This window comes from Rhipicephalus sanguineus, chromosome 10 (assembly GCF_013339695.2).
Source record: "Rhipicephalus sanguineus isolate Rsan-2018 chromosome 10, BIME_Rsan_1.4, whole genome shotgun sequence".
NCBI classification, from domain to species: Eukaryota; Metazoa; Arthropoda; class Arachnida; order Ixodida; family Ixodidae; genus Rhipicephalus; species Rhipicephalus sanguineus.
In genome coordinates, this window is record NC_051185.1 from 20753236 (window position 1) to 20772619 (window position 19384).

Sequence of the window (19384 nt, forward strand, 5' to 3'; positions counted from 1 at the left end):
TGAGGGACGCCGTAGTGGAGGGCTCCGGAAATGTTCCACCATCTGGTCTTCTTTAACGTGCACCTAAATCTATGTACATGGGCCTCAAGCATTGGGCCCCCATCTAAACGTGACCGCCACGGCTGCGGTTCGATCACGCGACCAAAAACGTTAGCAGAGCGTGGTCTAGTGTAGGCTAGTTGATGGCTTATTGTCAGCTTGTGTTGACATACTATGTTAATTGTCTGATAATGACTAATGCGAATTAAGTGATTGCTAATATCTCTTCCGCGATATCTTAATACTGGGAAATGTGCGCGAGTGCTGACATATGTGCTGTTTAATTGAGTGAAAGCTAGTGTTGACTAGATTATGGCTAATACCGGCTCATGTAAGCTATTCACTGTTGTAACAGCATCGTTGTCTACGTTCGGTCGCAATCGAATGACGCTCTCGATTGTACACAGACAGCAACCTGAACTGGTTCTGCCTTAGTCCTATTTCTTTTATCTCACGACGAAGAATATGAGCGCGAAGTTGACGTGAGTCTAGACGAAGGAGGCCACAGGACAAGCGCATAGCTAAACAACTGAAAGTTTTACAAAAACTCACGGGGTCTCTTATACATCTGCCCTAAGACGACTCGAAGGCGAAAGCCATCTTCATCTTTTGCTTCTCAGTCGTTGTGTTGATCCTCCCACGCACCCCCGCGAAAGCTTTCTGCGCCTATCGTAGTTTTGAGCTGCCTCCAGGATCGGAGGCACCCCAAGCTTTCTGCACGTACCACGCCTGTTTTTGCACTGGCTCCGTGATCGGCCCACCTTTGACCAAGGGCCGATGTCATGCGTCTTACGTCACGTTATATAAGACGTCACAGTGACGTCATGATGACGTAACACGTTTAGCGATCGGTCACGCCATGATCAATTTTGAAATCGAGAATTGGACGCCATCTCGTCTCGTCGGCATGTAATGACATAGTAGAAATAAATTAAAAAAAAAAAAACACTGAACGCCGTCCAAAAAGGTGTTAAAATATATATATATAGTGACGTTTCGGCTTCCACACGGATGCCTTGTTCACTGGTGAACAAGGCATCCGTGTGGAAGCCGAAGCGTTATTATATATTTTTTCTAACACCTTCTTGGTCGGCGTTCAGTGTTTTTATTTCTATAATGATGAATTTTGCATCACTCGTGTTGACGCCGACGCCGCGGGACGCCGACGTCGCCGACGGTCAGTTTTCGCGTTAGGTGAGGCATCTAATGCTTTCGCCTTAATAAAACCAGCGCAATGCTTCCTTCGATATTATAAAAAGAGCGATAAGGCATTGCGCATCCGTTGACAGAAGGTGAAGCTTGAGAGAGAGTGAAAGAAAAGAGGCAGAGAAGGATGGAGAGAGAAAGATCAGCGACACACCCCCATGCATCTACGTCACAGTCAAAACGACGAAAGTAATGACTCGAGAACGATCGACGATATCATCGTATGCAGATAACGCCGAAAGTTTCGCCCACTTTAGAAAACCAGCTCGCATGGTTATCTAGTTCCTCATTTGAATCATGTTGCTGTACCTCCTGTGGCGCAAAAGGAAAAATAGGAAGAATGCCAGGCCTGCGTGCGGCGCAGTCACAGCGAAAGCTGGAAGAGCGGCCTTTCTATAAAGCCCGTTCTAAACTCTCTTGGGGAAATTAATGCAAGTATACTCCAATATGTTAATTAGCAGGCTTGTTGGTACGTACACATAGTTTTTCAAATAGCGCAGAAACGGGACACCGAGACTAGATCACACAACACAGGCGCTGACTTCCAACAGGGAAGGGGGTGTTATTGAGCGAACGCGAAATACATAGTCACAGAAAGAGACAACTGAAGACACGTGACAAACACGATAAAAAGAATGACTAGAGGTTACAGGCTTTTGAAGGTGTTCATCTTGCAGATGTGCGATATCCTTATCAAGTAACTGGATGGACGGTGAATTAACGCATGAAGGGCCCCGCAGCCCCCGCTTTATAATGGGGGAGGCCTCAATGATCTCGCGCGCACGCTGGTCCGCATGCTTTCTGGTGACGGTGACTCGATTAAAATTCGGTACGCATGCAAGGTATGCAGTACTCCGCAAAATCATAATTTTGTGATGTAGGGAAGCACCCAATACGCCATTATTCGTTTTGCGGCGGATATGCGAGGTACTCGCTACCCTTCTGTAGGGCATTATGCGCGCTTTGTTGATGCTGCATGTGGCTGATAACGATGAAGAATTATGGCTGAGCACTTTGTAGTGGGTGGAAAACTTTAAACCACGCATCCGTTGCGCAATTGGCATTGTGTGACGCCTGGCTGTTACTTTACTCTTCTGCCACGCTATATTACACATGTTCACGCAATTCCAGGCGAATACGTAAGGGGCCGTGCGACTTTATTTTAATCAATGTCCGAATTAGCGCAGTTACAGTACTAAAAGCCCTAATTTAGTAATAGGCATCCCATACCCCCCCCCCCCCCCCCCCCCCCACGGTCTTTTTATTTATTGGTACGCATTAGTCAGTTAATTTCTCTACTAGTCACCTGTTATCCGCATCCGCTCCGTTACAGTTTAGAAAAGCCTAATGCTACATCTCTCCCCACACCCTTTCGTGAGGAGTTTCTCTTGCTCCATTGCACTAATGTCCTTGGCAAAATAACTTCCGCGTCTGACGAGCTTCGTGCCTCTTGTCCATATATGTAATGTTCGCAAACCCACGCGCAAAAAAAAAAAAGAAATAAAAAAAAGGCAGAAGAGTTGAGAGCGTGCGACACATGAGCGTCTCTATACGAGATCGTCTGCCGCAGCAAATCCTTATCTATAACTATACGCATATCGTATTGTCCCCCGCTTTATCGGCTGTCGGCGCACCGTGCGTGAGCGATCATGACGTGTCCGCTCTAAACGGCGCATGCCGACGTCGCGCTACCGATAAGGATTTATAGCCGCCCGAACAACAATCGACTCGATCGTCGTGCTCCCGCTCAGAGCCAGACAGCCATACAGTTGCCCGCATGATCGGACAGCTCGTTGTATGCGCGTATAGACCCGGCATTTCACGTCGGCCTCGTCAGCTTGGCCGCGCAGGGTCTCCGAATGAATCTTTCCTCCGTGCGGTTTTATTGCGCCACCGCTGCCACCAGTTGTGTAAATATCGAACGTCAGCGGTGTCGCCGGCTTTCCTCCTGCTTTAAGTGAGTTCATCTATTTATTTTATCATTTATTTATATCTTTATTAAATGCAATCATTCCTTAGCGAACCAAATGCATTTTGACCGTATCTATCTATCTATCTATCTATCTATCTATCTATCTATCTATCTATCTATCTATCTATCTATCTATCTATCTATCTATCTATCTATCTATCTATCTATCTATCTATCTATCTATCTATCTATCTATCTATCTATCTATCTATCTATCTATCTATCTATCTATCTATCTATCTATCTATCTATCTATCTATCTATCTATCTATCTATCTATCTATCTATCTATCTATCTATCTATCTATCTATCTATCTATCTATCTATCTATCTATCTATCTATCTATCTATCTATACCAAAATTTGCACAGTAGGGTATGAGTGTATGACGAACTAGAGTGACAAGTCATGACATGAATAACGTGACTTACCTGTCGCGTACGTCATGAAATCCTTTTCACCAGTCACCTGTGACGCATACCCACATACCGCTGCCTGTTGTATGCCGGTATGCGCCGCAGGTGATTCACAGTAAGCCAGACTTTGGAAATCTAAACGCGACAGTGTGGAGGAGACCGTGTCGCAGAAAATGCGATGCTGGCGTCGGCGGCGTTGTCCATGCGTGGGTGAAATATTCCTTGGGAAGCTTAGTAGAAAAATCACTGCTCCGGCCGGAATCGAAGCCACGCATTTTGCGTGGCAGTCAGGTATTCTACGACAGAGCTACGTCAGTGCTTCTAACTGCTTCGTATAAAAACCATATATGCGGGGGTTATATAAGACAACGCTGATTGTGGTGGCAGTGTTGGAAGGAACACAGCGCTATGGAAGACGGGGACAATTAGAAAGGGGGGCGCACACACGGCCGCTGACTTGCAAAACTTTATTCATAGGACGTGAAGGATTAACTAATATGGCACTGACATGCGCCAAAACCAGGAAAAAAAAAAGAGCGAGCGAGCGAGCGAGCGAGCGAGCGAGGAACTTTATTGAAAAAGACCAAAGAGATCGGGATCAGGGGTGCACGAATGAATAATCATTTTTACTTAATGTTGTAACTAGTACAAGCAAGACTGCGCACATCAGTGTGTCATTCAAGACCTGTTTAAATATATTTCACACGATGAAAGTGCTATTGAAGGAGCACTGACGCACGTGCTATCGAACGCGCTAAGAAACATCGCACGTGCTATTGCACGTGCTATGTTTCTGATGAAGTCTGGCTCAATTATTTCCTCCCGTTCCCCTGTCTTTATTGTCTTCCATTCGCCCTTTCCGCGTCTTCTATTGCGCTGTGTTCATTCCAATGTTTCACCAACACGCCCAAGCTTCTACGCTAAGGCAGTGCTGGCTTTCCGATATTATATCAATGTAATAAATTATACGCATGCGGCCCATATGACTCCGTAAGCTATAGTCAAGCGTTGCGCGAATACGCCTACCATCGCTACTTATGATATGAACATCATCTCATGGTGGTATGCACTAAATGGCGATAAAAAACTGACGTCTCTGCTGGCGTTACGTAAGAACATATGCGCACAACTACTTAATTTACACAAAGATGTCGATCCACATATATGTAACGCTTGGCTCAAGAAAGAAAAACACAGCATAGGCTGCTACTCCCTAATTGCTTCGCATGAAATTGATTCTCACAATGAGAAAATTGATTTTAAATATGTCCTAGGCTATGTTAATATTATTATTTATAAAGTCAGTGTTGCTAATTAGCTCTTAGCTCTTAGCTCTTAGCGGCATATTGTGGATAATGTGTGTGTGTGTCTTCACAAATCTAATCTCGGAATCATGTCGCCTTCAAAATTTTGTGTCAGCGCTCTCTTAAAGAACACAAGATGGCCGAAACCATCCGGCGCCGTTACTAGCCCTCGTCTGTCGTTCTTTCACCGCCCCGTGTCCAGCGCTGTTTGTTCCCGTCTTAATCATGCACATAGTAAAAGGAAACTAAGGTAGGGGTAGAAGGGATGACAAGATGACAGCCTGAATCACTTTGGGACGTTAAACCACATAAACCAACCAACCAACCTAAATTTGTCTCTTGCAAGGACCATCAGATGATGATTCTTCGTCTTCTTCCGCCTTTACAGCAGCTATATATTAGCAGTTGCTTGACACTTTCACAGACTCAACAACCACTTGCTTTGCTAAAAAAATAGTAAAAACCGCGCCAATTCTCTTCAAATTACTCGGCGATTTTGCATCAATTTGGCGCAAAGAAATATTTCCCCTGTCGGCTTTCCTCAGTGGCTGCCCGCTAGTTTTACGCTGTACAGCGAAACAAAAAGTGGAAATCGTGCGGTTACCTTGGGTACAGCGCTGACGAAACAGATAACCACAAAACATACCACACAAAGAATAAGCGGTGCACTTGTGTACTGCATAGGACTTGCCGCTTTTCCTGACCAGATTATGCTGCGACGCGCCTTTTTTTCAAAGTTCTTTACGTGAAGTTCCGGTCCGACGTAACACAGCGGCCTCATTTCCTGCGCGCCCGGCGCGCTTACTTTCGATATCGCCAGAATCGGTGCCTGCAATTTCGATTATTAATGTATCAAATTACTTGTGTTTTTGGGGAGGGCGGATTTCTAAAAATTGGGTATGCCATAAATAGTGACGTCCTATAACTTTTTCGTATAAACAACTGCCCCCCAGTGTTCACCTCGGTGGTGCAGTGGTTAAGGTGCTCGGCTGTGGATCCGAATGTCGTGGGTTCGATCCCGGCCGCGGCGGTGACATTTCCATGGAGGCGAAATGATATAGGCCCGTGTACTGTGGGATGTTAGTGCACGTTAAAGAGCACCAGATGGTCGAAATTTCCGGTGCCCTCCACTACGGCGCACCTCGTAATCATATCATAGATTTGGCACGTAAAACTATATATATTATTAACTGTCCCCAAGTTAATAAATAGAAGGTTAGTGAACGAATTTGTGCTAAATAGTCATTTCAACTTAACATTCGGTGCGACGAAGTATTTTCGCCTCGATGAACATTTCGTGTGTGGTGACCACGGGTGCCTGACTGTCATAGCGTGTTTATAAAAAAATCTGTATTTTTAGAAAAAAAATGATCCAGTTCCACGCCGCGGAAATCGACAGACAGCGTAGCTTTAAGGGCGCGAGTGCATGTGATCGATCATAATCATTTCGTTTTATTTTTTTTTGTTTATTCACCCCTTCCTGGTCACGCGACCTGCGTGATGCCTACTACTAGTACAAGTACTACTACTACTACTGCTGCTACTACTACTACTACTACGACTACTGTCACTACTACATTAACTACTACCACTACTATTTTAACTACTACTACTGCTACTTTAACTACTACTACGGCTACTACTACTACTTTAACTACAACTAATAATGCTACTACTTTCAGTACTACTACTACTACCACGACGACGATGTCACAGGGTTAGACTATAAGACGGCTTCGCTCTAAAGAAACACCCCTAGAATGTCCGTGACGAGCTATTATGTGCCAAAATAAGGTAATGTGACCTTGATTGTGTGTGTTTCCCTTCTTTCGCGCAGCGATGCTCACGCTCAAGGTGGTGGTGGTCGGAAGCTGCGCCTGCGGAAAGACCACGCTGATACGGACTTTCCTTCGCGATGACGTCAGGGACTCCGCGCCCGCGCCCACCGTCCAGGAAGTCTACGTCGGCCACATGCAGCACGACGGAAAGAAGGTGGGACGACCTTCGCGCTGTTATATCTGTGTGTCTAGAATATATATATATATATTGCAACAAGCGTGTTCTCCCACAAACACTTGTTATTATTATGTAGAAGGCGTGAGTCAACCAAGCTGGTTCAGGCAGAAACCCGGCGAGCACGAACCACACGAACGTCAACGTCTTCTTTCACGCTGGCACAGAGCTGACACCGATATGCTCCGGTACAATTACTCTCCGCGCAAAAAGGAGCCATCCTGGCGACCTAAGGAGATGACACGACAGGAGGGTCGTAGCACGGCTTGAGTCGTGATACGTGAACTGTTTCACGCCCTCGACAGCGGTGGTCAGATGGTGGGCCGATCGGCTCAATGTCATAGTTGACGGGAGATGTTTGTTGCACCACACGGTATGGGCCGTGGTATTTCGACGAAAGCTTTGTGGAAAGTCCGGGAGTAGTGGACGGGACCCAGAGCCAAACTCGCATTCCCGGCGAATAGTGCGTACTAGATGCAGAGGCGTCGTGACGAGTTTTTTGGCGCCATTGTTCTTGCGCGGTAAACGAGCGAGCGAGCTGACGACACTCTTCGGCATAAGCAGCTGCTTCGGAAACAGGCGTGGCTTCGGAAACATCGGGTCGGTAGGGGAGAATGGTATCCATGGAGCACGAAGGTTCCCGTCCGTATAGAAGGAAGAACGGAGAGAAGCCGGTGGTAGTTTGTGGCGCAGAGTTGTAGGCGTAAGTGACGAAAGGGAGCACGCGGTCCCAATTAGTGTGATCGTCAGACGCGTACATCGCGAGCATATCTCCAAGGGTACGATTAAAGCGTTCCGTCATGCCATTTGTTTGAGGATGGTATGCCGAGGTCGTGCGATGGACAATGCGACATTCCTTTAGCAGTGCGTCGATGGCGTTCGAGAGAAACACGCGGCCACGGTCGCTTAGCAATTCACGAGGTGCACCGTGTCGCAAAATCAGGTGGTGAAGAAGAAAGCAGGCAACGTCTTTCGCGGTGGTAGCTGGCAGCGCAGATGTTTCCGCGTAGCGTGTGAGATGATCTACGGCGACAATGATCCACCGGTTGCCTTGAGGAGTGTTTGGAAGAGGACCATAAAGATCAATTCCGACGCGGTCGAACGGTCTTGCCGGGCAGGGTAAGGGTTGCAGAGGGCCAGCTGTGCTGTGAGGAGGCGTCTTGCGGCGTTGACACGTGGCACATGACCGAACATACTGGCGAACGTGCCGATACATGCCGCGCCAGTAGTACCTTAGACGAAGGCGGGAGTAAGTCTTGAATACTCCAGCGTGGCCACACTGGGGGTCATCATGGAAGGCAGCGCATATGTCCGAGCGCAAATGACGGGGAATGACAAGCAGCCACCTACGGCCATCCGTCAGGTAATTTCGGCGGTACAGCAATCCTTCACGCACAGCAAAGTGTTTTGCTTGACGACGGAGGGAGCGTGAGGTGGATTCTGGCGAAGGGCGAGAGAGGACGTCGAGCAGGGAGGCGATCCAGGGATCCTTGCGCTGCTCGGCCGGCATGTCAGTGACGCTCAAAGATGATGAATCGCAGGTGGCAGTGGGGAAGCAGACAGGGTCAGGAGGGAGCGGAGAACGTGATAGGGCATCGGCGTCAGAATGTCGGCGTCCCGAGCGATAAACAACACGTATGTCGTATTCTTGAAGGCGTAAAGCCCAACGAGCAAGGCGGCCAGTAGGGTCTTTCAAGGACGATAGCCAGCATAAGGCATGGCGGTCGGTGACAATATCAAACTGGCGTCCGTAAAGATAAGTGCGAAATTTCCCTATAGCCCAAATAATGGCCAAGCATTCCTTTTCGGTTACAGAGTAGTTTGACTCTGCCTTCGTTAGGGTACGGCTGGCATATGCGACAACGTACTCGTCGCAGCCGTCCTTGCGTTGAGCGAGAATGGCACCGAGACCGACACCGCTAGCATCCGTGTGGATTTCAGTAGGCGCATTGGGATCGAAGTGGCGGAGTACTGGTGGAGATGTGAGGAGCTGGCGCAACGTGGTAAATGAGTCGTCGCAACGGGAATTCCAGGCCGAGAGCTCAGCGCTGCCGGAAAGAAGCTGCGTCAAGGGAGCGATAATAGAGGCGAAATTACGGATGAAACGGCGGAAATAAGAACACAAGCCGACGAAGCTACGAAGCTCCTTTAGGGTAGTAGGCTTGGGGTACTCGGCAACGGCACGAAGTTTGGCAGGGTCTGGTAGAATTCCTTCTTTTGAGACGACATGGCCTAAAATCGTAAGCTGGCGAGCGCCAAAATGGCATTTCTTCAAGTTTAATTGCAACCCGGCTGCTGTAAGGCACTGAAGAACTTGCTCAAGGCGGGTGAGATGAGTCTCGAAATTAGGAGAAAAGACAACTATGTCGTCCAAATAGCAAAGGCAGATGCGCCACTTAAGTCCCCGGAGAATACTGTCCATCATCCTTTCAAAAGTCGCAGGCGCATTGCAAAGGCCGAAGGGCATTACATTAAATTCATATAAGCCGTCAGGGGTAACAAACGCCGTTTTTGGACGATCTGGTTCAGCCATCGGCACTTGCCAATATCCAGAGCGCAAATCTAGGGAAGAGAAAAATTCTGCGCCTTGAAGGCAATCCAGGGCGTCATCAATGCGTGGCAGGGGATAGACATCCTTGCGTGTGATCTTGTTTAGTCGCCGATAATCTACGCAAAATCTGATTGAGCCGTCCTTTTTCCTCACCAAGACGACTGGAGAAGCCCAAGGACTGTGCGATTGCTGAATGACGCCACGTTGCAGCATGTCATCGACGTGTTGAGCGATGACGTCGCGCTCAGCCTGGGAGACTCGGTAGGGACGCTGGCGCAGCGGAGCATGATGACCAGTGTCAATATGGTGGGCAACAACTGACGTGCGTCCCAAGGCAGGTTGGCCGTGGTCGAAGGAGAGGCGGAAACGGTCAAGGAGTTGAGCGACCTGATTGCGCTGATCTTGCGTAAGCGCGGTGTCCACGCTGCGCAACAGTACGTCTTCGTCAGGTAGTGATGGTGCAGCATCAGACGTGACGGCATTCACGGGCATTAGCGTCGTGTCGGAAGGGGCATCGAAAGGGAAGATGGCATCATAAGCGTCAAGACGCCCGATACATTCGCCTTGCAATAAAGTAGAAGGGCAAGGGAACGGATTGCACACGTAAACGGCACTGGAACCACAGGCAAACGTGAGGACGGCAAACGGGACGACAAGGTTCCGGCGACGAGTGCATTCCTTAGACGGCATAAAGAGGGCGGTCGAATCAGAAACAGAGGTACAAGAAATGGACACCATGGCGACAGAGAAAGCAGAGATGGCGACGTCAGCAGCGACAACCACCTTTTCGGGCGAGCAAGCGAGATCTACAGTTGTGGTACTGAACGGAGACAAGGCGAGTTGTGCACGAGCGCAGTCGACAACCGCATCATTAGCAGAAAGGAAGTCCCATCCGAGGATAACTTCATGAGACGCATGTGAAAGGACGACAAAGTCGACTATGTAAAGTACGCCTTGAATCACAACACGAGCAGTGCATGTGGCCGAAGGTTTGACGTGCTGCGAACTCGCTGTGCGTAGGGAAATGTCAAACAGCGGAGTCGTCACTTTCTTCAGTTTGCGGCACAGCACTTCACTGATTACACAAACAGCGGCGCCTGTGTCGACAAGAGCGTTTGTGGCGAAACCGTCGACAAACACCGCAATCTCGTTAGGGGGCGAAAGATGAGGCCTTGAAAATTTCGTCGGTGGCGCAGTTCTTGCCTCAGGAACTGCGACTGCTAGTTTTCCTCCTGGGCGTGGTTGGAACGGCGAAGCATGGGGGAAATAGACCGGCGGCGGGGCGAAGGAGATCGACGTGAGGTGAAGTCGGTTCGACGTGAGGCGAAGTCGGGTCGACGTGAGCGGGAGTCAGGCGCATCAGGTGTAGCATGGGGTTCTGGTTGCTGAGGGATGTAGCCGGAGGGCTGAGCATCACGAAAATAGAGTCCACGGCGGCGACAATAGCGAGCAACGTGCCCCGGAATACCGCAGGCGAAGCAGACGGGCCGGTTATCCGGAGTACGCCAAGGATTCACAGGTGCTCGGGGAGGCGAGGAGGGTACATTTAGCGGGTGTACCGGAAGTGGCGACCTGTAGTAGTTGGTGGTTGGGCCGAATGAAGAGGGCGTCGGTTGGGCACGAGCTCGGGTGACGGCTTCGGCATACGTAAGCGGCGCAGCAACTTGTGCTGGCGGCACCGGCGAAGGGAGAGCCTCGGCAACTTGTGTCTGGATAGCACGACGAAGTGAGTGGTCCAGCGCAGTGGGGGGCTCGTTGATGGTGGCCACAAGAGAGAGCTGACGAGCAACTTCCTCACGGATGTATTGCTGAATTTGTGGCAGCAATGCGGTGTAGTCAGCACCAATACTCCTGGACCCCAGAGCTGAAAGGTCCGCTGTTTGTGTGTTAGCGCGACGTGTAGAAATTCGCTGCTTGCGCAGCTCATCAAAACTTTGGCAGAGCTGAATTACATCGGTCACGGTCTGTGGGTTTTTGGCCACAAGCATATGAAAGGCGTCATCGTCAATGCCTTTCATTATATGTCGGATTCTGTCAGGCTCCGACATACTCGCATCCACACGCCTGCAGAGGCCGATGACATCCTCAATGTAGCTCGTAAAGCTCTCACCAATTTGTTGAGATCGTCCCCGCAGGCCGTGTTCAGCGCGAAGTTTCCGCATAGCTGGACGACCGAAAAACGACGTCACGGTCTCTTTAAAAGCCGACCAAGTGGGGATATCGGCTTGGTGGTTGATGAACCATAGGTTGGCCAAATCATTCAAGTAGAAGATGACGTGAGTCAGCTTCGCAGGGTCATCCCACTTGTTAATCGCGCTGGCACGTTCGTAGTCTGCCAGCCAGTCCTCGACATCACGATCTTCAGTGCCGCTGTAGACTGGAGGGTCGCGCAGACGAAATACACCAGAGCACATGACAGACGGGGGGGTGGAAGAGGCTTGCGAGGGATCGACGCGCTCGGTCATTCTGGAATCGGATGGTAGCGTACGGCTGCGGAGCTCCAGGGCGTGGTAGGGGACTACCCCGCACCTCCACCAAATGCAACAAGCGTGTTCTCCCACAAACACTTGTTATTATTATGTAGAAGGCGTGAGTCAACCAAGCGGGTTCAGGCAGAAACCCGGCGAGCACGAACCACACGAACGTCAACGTCTTCTTTCACGCTGGCACAGAGCTGACACCGATATGCTCCGGTACAATATATATATATATATATATATATATATATATATATATATATATATATATATATATATATATTAAAAAACCAACCACGTAGGAAAAATCGTTCTTTAAAGGACTGACGTTCCGGCCGCGGGACCGGCTTTCGTCGGAGGCCGGTCCCGCGGCCGGAACGTCAGTCCTTTACAGAACGATTTTTCCTACGTGGTTGATTTTTTTTGAAATTTTACTTCCGGGTCCTTCGTTAGCACTTCATTGTTCATATATAATATATACACGGGCCATTCCATATTAAGTGTAACAGGTAACGGGAATTTTCGACCATCTCCGATCATGCTGAAAAAATCGGGCTGTTATATGTGAATGTGTGCAGTAGTTATCGAGGCGTTATATTTCGGGAACAAAATTTGTGTGGCCTAGAGGGCGCTTCGAACTTTGGGCACGGAAGTGAAACTGTGTTGCGCTGAAGGTGTGAGCAATTACTACGAAAAAATCTTTTTCTTAAGCTGAAGGCGTTGATCTTTCATGACTATGATAGTTTATTCATTTTTGTTTTAACTTTGTTTACTTTTGGCCGTGACGAAGAATCGCGAAATGCTGCATGTTTAGCGTTTTTTATAAAAAACACAGATTTTTTTCGCGAGCAATATATTCACATTGTGGGCTTTATGAGTTTATATATAAAATGATAAAAATACCGCGGCAACGAATGAAGCACAATTGTGGGCATATTATTGTGACAAAATTGGCAAAAATAGCATTTTTACCCACATTGCGGCTTCATTTTCGCAATGGAGCGGTCCAATAAAAAAAATATCGCTTATACATCGCTGTGTAGTATGCTTCCTTAGTGTGTCATACAGAAAGATTGAAAAGAGTAATTTTGTTTTAAGCGAGAAAAAAATTTTCCAACTGAACAACCACAAGGTTGTAAGAAGTTTGCCTTTGCCTCGCCTTCACTGCATAGCACGTTAACGCAGGATTCCAGCGGGGGCCCTTTCGCAGCGAATAACGCAAGTCATACAACTGATCGCCACTTATTTCAGTAATACTGCTGTATAGGACGTCAAAAACGGCAATAGTGCTAAAATTACGGAACGGTATCTTCCCCCTTGGACCATCAAAGGACAGATCAAAACTACGCCTCTTCGCTGATGACTGCGTTCTTTATAACCCTATTCACAACTCGGATGACATCATTGCTCTCCAACATGATTTAGACATTATCGCTACATGGTGTAAAGAGTGGTCTATGCCATTAAACTTATCGAAATGTGAACTAATTTCATTCTCGCGAAAACGCACTACGATTAACCATACATACCACATGAGAAAGTGACATCATCAAAAATCAACAGAGACGGAAGTTTTTGTGTTGGAGTACGGTCTTTGTACTCGGCAAACAAGTTGCTGCTAATCAAGAGTCTGGCTGGCTTGCCTGTGCATGTGATGATACCCCAGTCTTACATGAAGACCCTAGCAAAGATAAGAGATGTTCCACTTGAATACAGTGATTATGACCTACTGGAGTACCTTAAAGATGTCGGAGTAATCTCAGTCACACGACAAAAGAGATGGACAAGAAATGAAGATGGAAGTGCCACAATGCAGCCTATACGTAATGTAATACTCCAGTTTAGGCATGACATGCCATTGCCAAAAAGAGTTGCTCTCGGCTTTACGGTTCACACTGTCGAGGAATACATTGAGCCGGCTGTAAGGTGCTACAACTGCCAGAGATATGGGCATATGGCTAAGACTTGCAGGGGAACCAAGAGATGATGTGCGGGCGCACATGATTACAAAGAATGCACCTCGAAGCGTCAACCTAAGTGTGCCAACTGTGCTGGACCACATCCGGCGTCGTTCTCAGGCTGCTCTCGAAACCGTTTGGCATCGGCTGCACAAAGAGAGAGAATTGTAAAAGGGTACCATAAGATACAAAGAGGTCCAGCGCCCAATGCGGATATAGTCGAAGATGTTCCTGAGACACAAAGAAATGCAAAACAGTGGCGCCACGACTCTTACTCGGAAGTATTGAAGCGCTCAGCACCAAAACATCGCGTTGGCAAAGAAGTCCGGGCCCAAGAACATGCTGAAGCGGCACCTTCTGCCGGGCCAGACACAGCCAAGGAGTCACTGACAACCATAGGGAAGGGTCACAGCAACCTGTTGAGGGAAAATTCTTCAAGAAATGGGATCTCGGCGGAAACAGCCGGAAACGAGCAAGTCATTTTGCCAATAATTTTTGCGGCTCTTAAAGCGATTCTACGATCCCTGCCACAAGCAGGTTCTTTACCAGAAGTGAAATTGCTGCTAGATCTTGAGCATCTTATCTTGTAGCAATCATGGCTAACGGACTATCTAACTGGTACAAAAGAAGTGCAATATTCCAGTGGAACTGCAACGGTCTGCAGAATAAGAGTGGAGATTTTCGGAAATTCGTCGCTCAGCACGGGTTTCCGATTTTGTGTATTTCTGAAACAAGAGTATCCACTAACTTTCGATTGTCTAATTATGTGGTGTACCAAGCAGAACGTCCTGCTGCAAAAAGCAGAGTGATGGTGTGTGTGAGACGCGATATTCCATCGACACTTGTGGCTACGTCAAAAACAGATGCGCCGGAATTTGTTAGATGCAAGGTGAAGTTTGGTAACGTTACTGTAACTGTAGTTAGTGTATACGTGCACCCTCAAGCAAAAGTTTCATACGCAGAGTTGGCTGCAGTGTGTAGATCTGATCATGATCCCATAATTATATGTGGTGATTTTAACGCGCACCATGAATTGTGGGGTAGTGAGCGTTGTGATGTAAGGGGTTCTGCTATAGTAAAGATATGCGAAGACCACGGTTACGCTATACTAAATGATGGTTCTCCGACGTTCCTACGGGGGCACAACTACTGCAGCGTACTAGACATCACTGTGTGCTCCTCTGAATTAGCGGCTGGAGCGGACTGGACTACAGACGCTGATACAAGAGGAAGTGACCACTTGCCAGTATTAATTTATCACCCAAAGTTGAAGAAAACGAGAAATAACCGCACAGCAAGAATTACAAATTGGGCAATCTTTCGGGAGCTACAGAGACAAAATCTTAAGCCTTGTGATGACGCAGAAACGTATGCATCGAAGATAAAACATTTTCTAACAAAAGCTACTCGTGCAGTACCCATTCCAGATGGGTATGCGGGTGTTGACACTGAGTATGAGCGGTTTCGGGCAATACGACGTCGATCTGAAAGAAGATATCGCAGGTCGGGAAATTTAGAAGATTTCAAGGTTGCACAGAAAGTACATTCTGCAATGCAGAACCAACTGCAGAAGCTTTCAACCAAAAGGTGGCAAGATTTATGTGCCTCACTTTCTCCATTTACCTCGGCGCCTCAACTGTGGAACATGGTACGCGCCCTCCGACAGCCAGTAGTCCACTCGAGACCACTACAGGCTCTAGCGCTATCTCGAGGAGTTAGCGAACGTGTGATTGCCGGAGAATTTTGCGATCTTATACTGAGAAATGGAGAGGCCGTCCAAACTAGCGAATATAAATCCTCAGCAGAATCAGCTTCGGCGGTTGTCAAGAAGTCCTCTGCGGTCAGTTCATCAGATCTGGATGACAGCTTCACACCAGAGGAGCTCCAATATGTGCTGTCTTCTGTAAAACGAACAAGTTCCCCAGGACCAGATGGAGTTACATACGCTGCACTGGCTAATTTGTGCGAGAAAGGAAAATTACACCTGTTGGACATTTACAATAAAAGTTGGCAAGAAGAAAAGGTTCCGGAAAGTTGGAAGATATCGAAAGTAGTACCGTTGCTAAAGCCAGGGAAGAGCCCTATGCAGTTGGATTCGTTTAGGCCGGTTAGTTTGACAAGTTGTATTTCGAAAGTGATGGAGAAAATGATCAATGAACGAATTTTATGGTGGCAAGACATGAAGAAACTACTACCAGAAAGCATAGCCGGTTTCAGAAGAGGTAGATGCACAATGGACTGCATTTTGGACTTGGTCACAGGTGTGGAAAACCAACGTACGGAAGGAAACATCACTGTCGCTGTATTCCTTGATGTCCAACGAGCATACGACACAGTGAGTCACGTTCACGTTCTGGAAGGCCTGGCCCTGCAGGGATTCAAGGGCAAGATACTGCGTTGGATCGCTGACTTCCTGAGGCACCGGCAAATTTTTGTAGTTACACAGGAGGGGCCAACGTCAGAACATGTCGTCAACCAAGGAGCGCCACAGGGCAGCGTGCTAAGCCCTACTCTCTTCAATGCAGTCATGGCGCAGCTCCCGTATAATCTTCCACCTAACATCAGATGTTCAGTATATGCTGATGATATAAGTATATGGACGTCTGGTCCATCGTTTTTGGATGTCCAACAAACTTTACAAGAAGGATTGGATTATGTAGACCGTTTTCTAAGAAAAAGAGGTATGGCACTGAGTCTGGCTAAAACAGCCATACTACCGTTTACATTGAAAAGACCTGGAGATTTCCAGATTATTTTGAAAAACCAGCCTATCCAAATGGTAAAAACTCATAGATTCTTGGGAGTGATTTTAGACCGGAGACTAACATGGTCGCCTCATGTCCAGTCCCTTGAACAAAAAGTGAATCAGGCCATTCGAATCCTCCGGCATCTCTGCGGGGCAAAATGGGGCGGTACTACAGAGTCGTTATTAGCCCTACATGTTGCGTGGATACGCCCCATCGTAAGTTACTCACTGCCGCTGCTGCACGGACTTCCAGCCTCCACCGAAAGGAGACTCCACTTGTTATTGGCAAGGAGCTTGAGGGTATGTCTGGGGCTGCCACGGTCAACTTCCAGTGCTTTAGTGTATGCAGAGGCTCGACAACCACCTTTGGCAGTACTCCGAGCTAAAGAAACATGTCGAAATTTATTTAGAATTTTCACGCAACATGAAAGTCATCCTTTATCTGGTGCACTAACACAAAGGACGGCAACGAGACTACAGGATAGTGTATCATCATTTCAAGCAGTAGTACCAGGATTTAAACGATGGAAACCTTCAAAACCACCTTGGACGCTGCCGCCTCTTAACGTTATCTATGAAATAGATGGCATACGGAAGAAAGCAGACATGGCGCCTCTAGTAGCCGCACAGATGGTACTTCATCATTTTCATATAACGCATAATGACAAAACGAAGATATATACAGATGGATCATGCACTGAAGAAGCGTCAGCCTGTGCGGTTCTTATACCCGAAATACAGGAAAAGAGAATGTACAAATTATCGCACAAATCTTCATCGACGACAGCAGAATTGGTGGCTATCTTTGAAGCAGTTAAGCTTATCTGCGAGAATTCTGAGCCACGAAAGTGGGTGATATGCACGGATAGCAAACCTGCCCTTCAGCTAATCAGAAATGCGAGATCACTTTACAAAAATGGTGAAATAGCACAATGTATTGCAGAAACGGTGGAATATGCCTCAGCGCAGGGTCACAACATCGTATTCCAATGGATACCCAGTCACATTGGAATAAAGGGAAATGAAGAGGCTGACAGCCTCGCGAAGAAAGCATTGAACGAAGGACGGGATTGTGCAATCCCTGTGTCTGGGGCGGATATTCGACATTTTATAACGCAAGGAGCTAACCATTGTTCGATGGAGAAGTGGTTTGATAGCCCTAAATCAAAGGAATCAGTACTTTATGAAGTTGATCCACACAGAAAATTTTTCATAGCGACAGATCTCCCACGACACTTAGAGACTTTAATCCACAGACTTCGATTGGAAGTAGCCTACACAAACAGTTTCCTGCACAAGATACATCGATCCAACTCCCCGGAATGCCATTGTGGTCAAGCAGAAGAAAATGTTCGCCATATTCTTTTGGAGTGCGTTAAATACGCGAATGAAAGAGAAAAATTAAAGAAAAAATTAGCAAGTTTGGACACACGGCCCCTCACATTAAAGAAATTACTTGGACCATGGCCTGAGATGCATCTTCAGAAAAAGGCGAACATCTTCCTGACAGATTTTTTAGTGGAGACCGGACTGGATAAGCGCCTGTGATAGACAGCCAGGGATTGATTTATATGAAAGGTGTTAGTGCATATTCTGATAGTAGAAAAGGAAGGTGTGCGGGTGAACAGTTTATGACAGTGTGAACTGCTGCAAGCAAACTGTGTCTTGGTATGATATTTGAAGTGATTTCAGTGTGCGGATTGTTCATGTTTAGGTATCGTTTAGTATTATTCTTTTTTTTCGCTGCATAACTTCGTGACATGGAGTAGCCGAGGCAATATGGACCTCAACCTCTCCACAGCAAAACAGTTAGAACAGAACAGAACAGATAAATTCGTCTCCCATCAGCTCAGCCGAAAATTACAAGTACTTAGGAGTGTACCTAACACCATCATTATCATGGGTAACACATATCCAAACAATCTGTTCTCAGGCATCACGTACACTTGGTTACTTGCGTCGCAATCTGAAATCTGCATCCGCTGACATCAAGAAGCTGGCATACCTAACACATGTACGACCGAAGCTCGAGTACGCGTCATCCATTTGGCACCCATCGCAATCATATCTTACAGATGAAATCGAAGCAGTGCAAAACCGCGCAGCGCGTTTTATATCATCCCAATACTCACCATACATTAGTATAACTGCTTTGAAACACACCCTATCACTTCCAGCCCTTGAATCACGTCGCATAATTGCTCGTCTTTGCCTGCTCCATTGCTTCTTTTATCAGTCACCCACAAGACATACGCTTCTTATTCCACCTGTACGAACATCATCGAGATTAGCTCACACATGTCCCATTGCACACATAAGTGGTCGCACAGCGGCGATGAATAACTCTTTTTTCCCACACGCAATAACCTTGTGGAACACGCTACCTAACGCCATTGCTTCCTGTTCAGATCGAGAAAAATTTCGCGAAAAACTAACCTGCCATTTTGTCCATCAATAGGTGCCTACCATAGCATGTTGAATTGCCTTGTGTATGCAATATTACATTTGTTTCTCTTTTCCTTTTTTTGTTACCAGTTACAGTTATTTCACTTTTGCGTAACCTGTGTATCTCCTATTTTTTCTAATATGCGCCTACCAAAGGATGTTGAATTTTTCATTGTGTACGTACCCGATGCTACATTTATTTGTTCTCCTTATTTTGTTTGATTTGATTTCTTACCAATTATTATATCATACTGTA

At 47.2% G+C, this 19384-nt stretch overlaps 1 protein-coding gene across 6 annotated transcripts in view; it reads left to right on the top strand.

Moving 5' to 3' along the window:
- LOC119407218 (ras-like GTP-binding protein rhoA) overlaps positions 1-19384 on the top strand; it is a 48668-nt gene that overhangs the window by 24494 nt on the left and 4790 nt on the right. For 5 of the 6 annotated variants that reach the window (XM_037674093.2, XM_037674096.2, XM_049419773.1 and 2 more), the window contains exon 2: positions 6776-6930. In XM_037674093.2, coding sequence (XP_037530021.1) covers positions 6776-6930 — 155 coding nt within the window. Of the gene's footprint in view, positions 1-3179; positions 3203-6775; positions 6931-19384 lie in introns of those variants that run through there. The other variant, XM_037674097.2, reaches the window with a different exon arrangement.